The 6,431-nt window shown below is 44.6% G+C and overlaps 1 protein-coding gene across 2 annotated transcripts in view; it reads left to right on the top strand.

The window, feature by feature from the left end:
- The window catches only part of LOC123506798, an 84,175-nt gene extending 79,067 nt beyond the window's left edge, over positions 1-5,108 (top strand). For both annotated transcript variants that reach the window (XM_045259144.1, XM_045259145.1), the window contains exon 3: positions 1,449-5,108. In XM_045259144.1, the coding sequence (XP_045115079.1) occupies positions 2,441-3,367 (927 nt within the window). In that variant the 5' untranslated portion in view covers positions 1,449-2,440 and the 3' untranslated portion in view covers positions 3,368-5,108. The remainder of the gene's footprint in view (positions 1-1,448) is intronic.
- The last annotated feature ends 1,323 nt before the right edge of the window (positions 5,109-6,431 follow it).

Raw genomic sequence — 6,431 nt, 5'->3', positions numbered from 1 at the left:
AGCATTATAGTATGTTTATCAAACCCCCACGACTCGTAATGCACTCAAATGACTACAGTGGCCTCCCACCTCTCACTCCAAGTTACTGTTACCAATCTACATCTTTTCACGTCCTTTCAGAGACGACCAACCGTTCAGGAAGTCAACAGATCACGCAGGGACGTCACAGAATGCCTGACTTCCGATCTTTCTAAGATTTCCGATTGGGGCAGAGAAAATCTAGTTGTTTTCAATGCCTCAAAAACTCAATTCCTCCATCTATCAACTCGACACAACCTTTCAGACAACTATCCCCTCTTCTTCAATGACACTCAACTGTCTCCCTCTTCCACAATGAATATCCTCGGTCTGTCCTTTGCTCACAATCTTAACTGGAAACTTCACATCTCATCTCTTGCTAAAACAGCTTCTATGAAGTTAGGTGTTCTGAGGCGTCTCCGCCAGTTTTTCTCACCCTTCCAACTGCTAACTCTGTACAAGGGCCTTATCCACCCTTGTATGGAGTACTCTTCGCATGTTTGGGGGAGGTTCCAGTCACAGTTTTACTAGATAGGGTGGAATCTAAAGTTTTTCGTCTCATCAACTCCCCTCCTCTGACTAAACTGTCTTCAGCCTCTTTCTCACCGCCGAAATATTGCATCTTTTTCTATCTTTTATCGCTATTTTCATGCTAACTGCTCTACTGATCTTGCTAACTGCATGCCTCCCCTCCTCCTGATGCCTCGCTGCACAAGGCTTTCTTCTTCCTCTCATCCCTATTTTGTCCAACTCCCTAACGCAAGAGTTAACCAGTACTCTCAATCATTTATCCCTTTCACTGGTAAACTCTGGAACTCCCTCCCTGCATCTGTATTTTCGACTTCCTACAATTTGTCTTCTTTTAAGAGGGAGGTATCGAGGCATTTGCTCCCCAATTTTGGCTGACGCTTTACCACTTTTTAGAGAGCCAGCACTCAAGTGGGCCTATTTTTTTTAATATTTTCTTTTTTTTTGCCCTTGGCTGGTTCCCTCCCCTACATAAAAAAAAAAAAAAAAAATTCTCCAAGTTCTAAATTAACTAAATATACCAATTATTTCGATCTTGGACCTTGGCTATGCCTGCCTCAAGAGCCATGTAATTTTATTGTTGACGTTTTTCAAAAACGCTGCAAAATTCGGGATATTATGTCCTTGTTTTCATTGTAGCTTGCCAGAGGTTGATGCTATAGCATTGAAATTGGTACCAAATGAATGCTAATAAAATTTTCTTGCTTATGGTGTCAAACACATGAACACCTGTGTAAATTTTAACTAATTTTAATGCACAAACATGCATATTTTTGATGCTTGGAAAGGATGACATCATATGATACATAACTTTATCTCAAAAAATGTTACTCTTAATGCACATATATCACATATTACATTGAGGAATAGGTTTAAACCAATTATATTTTATCTCTTCTCAGATTGTGAACTGCTGACATTATGGCATCTGGAAGACAACTACGCAGTGGGAAAGTGGTCAGCGATACAAGTGTACAGGATGAACCAACTGAGAAGAGAAGAAAGGTAAACCTTGCCACAAGGTTGCCCAGTGATGTGTATCTCATTAGACAACCCAGCTCCAGCATCAGTGGATCTCAACTCCCTACTAATCGCCAGGTGTTCTAGTATTTCCTGCATTTGAGAAATGAGAATCCCAACATTGACAATAGGTCTCTAGCTCATGATACAGTGGATGTCGTTTTACCATTCTGGAGGATGGCAAGGATTAAAACATTAACTAGACCAAATGCAGTCAACCACTTCATAGTCCTCCATGAAAAGTACAGGAAAATTGTCAAAAACAAGGGAAGAGATATCAAACTAGAGGAAGAGAAACGAACCGACTTTCTGAAGGACAAAGACAAGTTATTTGATATTGGATCAAAAGATGCTGTGGAGGAGATAAGAACCAACAGGCTGCTCACGAAGGAGACCAAGAAGGAGGACGTCAATTTTTACTTGGACCAACAGACCACTCGACTGGCACACATGTCTGGTCATGACAAGGTGCATGAGAAGTATAAAGAGAAAAGCTTCCGAGAAGAAAGAGAAGAGAGAATGTTATCATCAGTGACTGCTGCAGCAGCAGAAGTTGGGAAAATTTCAACTGATGAAGACTTAGAGAACAGTCAAGGCAGTAGTACTAAAATACACTGTTCAAAATACACTAAGCCAACACCAGGCTGTTCATTAAAACCAAGTACAATAACCTTACACTTTCCACGGTCAGTTATGACCAGTAAAGAGATTTGTAGCGCTGCAGATCGGTTGTCACACTCTGACAACCAGACTAGGCTACAGCCATGGTGTCTGCAATGTTAAAGGCAGGAGGCGCGTATCTTGACTTTGTTAATCAGCCTCCACTACAAGACGAAACAGGATAAACACTCGCCATAACTTGAGCCAAAGTTACATGAATGACTTCAAGGAAAGTCCGCCAGATTACTGCACATTACACTGGGATGGAAAACTTGTAAGGGATGTTCTTGGTGAAACATACCCAGTAGAAAGTCTTGTGGTGCTCGTCTCTGGTGCTCCACAGTATGAAGAAGGGAAGCTACTTGGTGTACCCTTCATAGAAAAGGCCACAGGAATCCAGCAATGTAATGCTACATTGGAGCTGATAGAAACATGGGGTCTCACAGACAATATTGTAGGCTTAGTATTTGATACCACAGCAAGCAACAGTGGCATCAACAAGGGTGCAGCGAAGCTGATTGAAGAAAAATTAGACAAAAAGGTATTCTACTTGGCTTGTCGCCATCACATATCAGAGGTAATAATTGGAGGTGCATGGGAGGCTGTGTTCAGCAAGGTCAAGAGTCCTGACAACCCAATGTTCATCAATGTGAAAGAGAAGAGAGACAAGTTGGATAAGGACTGCCCAAGAGTTCTGGGCCTAGTTGAACAAGACTTGAAACAGAAGAAGACAAATACAATTGCAGTCGTAAGCAATTTTCTTGAGAAAGCAAGTCCGAGGGCAGATTACAGAGAGGTGGCAGAGCTGTGCCTGATCCTCCTTGGTGAGGAACCTCCTCAAGGTATCCACTGGGCCAAGCCAGGTGCCATTCACCAGGCACGCTGGATGGCCAGAAACATTTACTGTATGAAGATGCTCATGTTTTCTAAGGAACTCAAATACAACAAGGACACTATCTTCAAGCTGGAGAGGATGAACAAGTTCCTGGTCTTATTCTACACCAGCCACTGGATGACTACCACATCTGCTGCTGACGCACCTATCCATGACCTCCAGCTTATGAAGTACATGCTGCAATACAAGGAGTATGACTATGAACTGGCGACCTCTGTTCTCAAGAAAATGAACAACCACCGCTAGCTAGTATCTGACCCAGGAACTGGTGACATTTACTTTCTTCAGCTCACATGACAGCATGACCAAGTCTGCAAAGGAGAAGCTCGCAATCAAGCTGTCAGAAACAGAGAAACCTGATAGCTACAAGAAAGGCAAGCCAGTGTTTCCTGTCATCAACACAGCTACAGCTCTCACAGACCTGGTAGGGCCAGAGTCTCAATTTCTGTTAAATGCTCTTGGGATGGAATGTGACTGGCTAACTACTCCTGCTGACACCTGGGAAGACAATGACAGCTACAAAAATGCACAGAAGTTTGTGAGGTCAGTGAAAGTGACCAATGATGTGGCTGAGAGAGGTGTGAAACTGAAGAGTGACTTCGCGACTCAGATCACAACTGACCTAGAGCAGAGAAGCAGCTTACTACAAGTTGTGGAGTACCACAGGAACAAATTTGACAGTTTCAAGAAAGCCATATTGAACAAGTGACAATACATGTATTAGTGACATCCTATCTGACAGTTTCTTACACAATATTTGTGTCAGTGCAGTGCTATCATACTACGTACCACGTTGATTATTTGAAGTGTCCCATCTCAAGACACAGATACACATGTACATGTGTATCATATTTGTCTTTACCTGTAGTTAGTTTAATTTGCATATTATTGTAATATGTATGTTTGTGCATTAAAAATATCCATCAATTTGCATATCAATGTAATAATATGTATGTTTGTGCATCAAAAATATTTATGTTTGTGCATTAAAATTAGTTAAAATTTACACAGGTGTTCACGTGTTTGACACCATAAGCAAGAAAATTTTATTAGCTTTCATTTGGTACCACTTTCAATGCTATAGCATCAACCTCTGGCAAGCTACAACGAAAACAAGGACATAATATCCCGTATTTTGCAGCGTTTTTGAAAAACGTCAACAGTAAAATTACATGGCTCTTGAGGCAAGCATAGCCTGACTGGTCTTCAGAAGCCGAAGCAGCCTTCACTTCTGCTAAAGAAGAGCTCTCAGCAGTCTCCACTCTTTCCTTCCCATCTCCTGACGCCAGCATCTCCATCTCCACTGGCGCGTCCAGTGTTGGGATAAGTGCCATACTCCAACAATACATCAGTGGTGGCTGGAGATCTCTTGTCTTCTTCTCCAAGTTCAGTGCTGCAAAATCCAAGTAAAGTGCCTTTGACAGGTAGCTTCTCGTCATCTACAGAGCCATCAAACGCTTCCGCTACTTCGTTGAAGGCCAGAAGTTCCATATCTTCACCGACCACAAGCCTCTCACGAGTCTTCCACAATAACAAATCTACCTACACTCCACGCCAGCTACGGCACATCGAATACGTGTCACAGTTCACCACCGACATCCGATATGTTAAAGGCTTTGAAAACGCCCCTACTGACGCACTCTTTCGCAATATCAACGCTGTGTCTTCCTCCCTCATCGACTACGCCACCGATGCTGCAGACCAAGTGGACGACGCTGAGCTGCAGCAGCTGAAAGAAAATGCCGCACTGCAGATGAGGAAGGTACAGATACCTGGAACAACCGTGCAGCTGTACGCCGACGTCTCCACGTCCAACGTCCAGCCTTACCTGCCTGAGCGCCATCGCTACCCAATGTTCAGTCAGCTGCACGACCTCTCTCACCCTGGCATCTGTGTGTCGCAGCAGCTGATGACATCACGCTTCATTTGGACTGGCATCAACAAAGATGTCAGGCTGTGGACCTGCATTTGCTTGAAGTGCCGAGCTTCCAAGAAACGCGCCATATTCGCTCTTCTCCAGCTAACTTCACACCAGTCTCCACCAGGTCCAAGCACGTCCACATCGACCTCGTCGAGCCCCTGCCGTTCTCCCAAGGTTACAGATACCTGTTGACCTTTGTGGATCACTTCACTTGGTGGCCTGAAACTCTCCCATCGACGGACATCACCACTAACTCCGTGGCACTTACCTTCATCGAGACATGAGTGTCTCAGTTTGGCCTCCCCCTCAGCCTCACTTCAGACTGTGACAGTCAGTTTGAGTCCTGTGTGTGGGGTAGCGTCATGACTCTGCTTGGCATCTGCTGCTTCAGGACTATGAGCTACCATCCGCAGGCCAACGGCACGGTTGAACGTTTCCACCATCAGCTCAAGGCCTCCCTTGCAGTCTCTTTATCCCTCCACAAGAAGTGGACAGACACCTTGCCTCTCACACTCCTTGGTATTAGGACTGCCCTCTAGGAGGACCTCCAGCACTCATCTGCTGAGCTGGTGTACGACACAACCCTCCGCTTGCCAGATGAGGTCCTCACCAACCAGCGTGCCCTCTCGCCCTGCATTGTCCAGGACTTCACCAGCAGCCTGAAGGAGTCCTTGGCTAGTCTTTGGCCGGTGCAGCCCCGCACGTCCTCTGCCAAGACCTTTCCCAGCCAGGACCTTGACTGCTGTTCCCACGTCTTCCTCCGAGTCGGCGGCGTCAGATAACCCCTCCAGCAACCCTACCAGGGACCCTTCAAAGTCCTCCATGGTAATTGGAAAACGTTCACCCTGGACATCAACGGAACTTCCCAGACTGTGGCAGTATACAGGGTGAAACTTGCTTACCTTCTCCAGAACGTCCCACCAGGCTGCCGCCACTACCACTCCTGCAGTTTACAGTGACGCCATACAATTGGGACTCTGCAGGAAGAAGGTCTCGTTCCTCCTCCCTTGTCACTGCTAAGAGAGGAGTATTGTAGTGTGCCCTTAAACTCACCCATTTTATTCCATACCACTCTTAAGTTCCATGCTCTATTCAATCACTCTACAAGTCACATTTTACGCATTTCTTAAAATTATGCCTACTCACTACTTGCTTCTCTTGCTTTCCTTCACAAACACAATATACACATCTTTTTCCTCTTTATTTCTTCTCACACTCGCACCTATCAGACATTTACATACACGCACACCAATACTAATATAACATGTTGTATTGTAAGAAGTTGTATGTGTTTAGTATTAACAATGACAACTGTGACGTTTTTTTTACAACAAACAAGAAAGGTACTAATTCTGTTGCTCACCCTTGGGAGAAATCACCTCGCTTAGT

The sequence above is a fragment of the Portunus trituberculatus genome, chromosome 20 (genome assembly GCF_017591435.1).
Source record: "Portunus trituberculatus isolate SZX2019 chromosome 20, ASM1759143v1, whole genome shotgun sequence".
Lineage (NCBI taxonomy): Eukaryota > Metazoa > Arthropoda > Malacostraca > Decapoda > Portunidae > Portunus > Portunus trituberculatus.
This window is presented reverse-complemented; position numbering and strand designations above follow the sequence as displayed.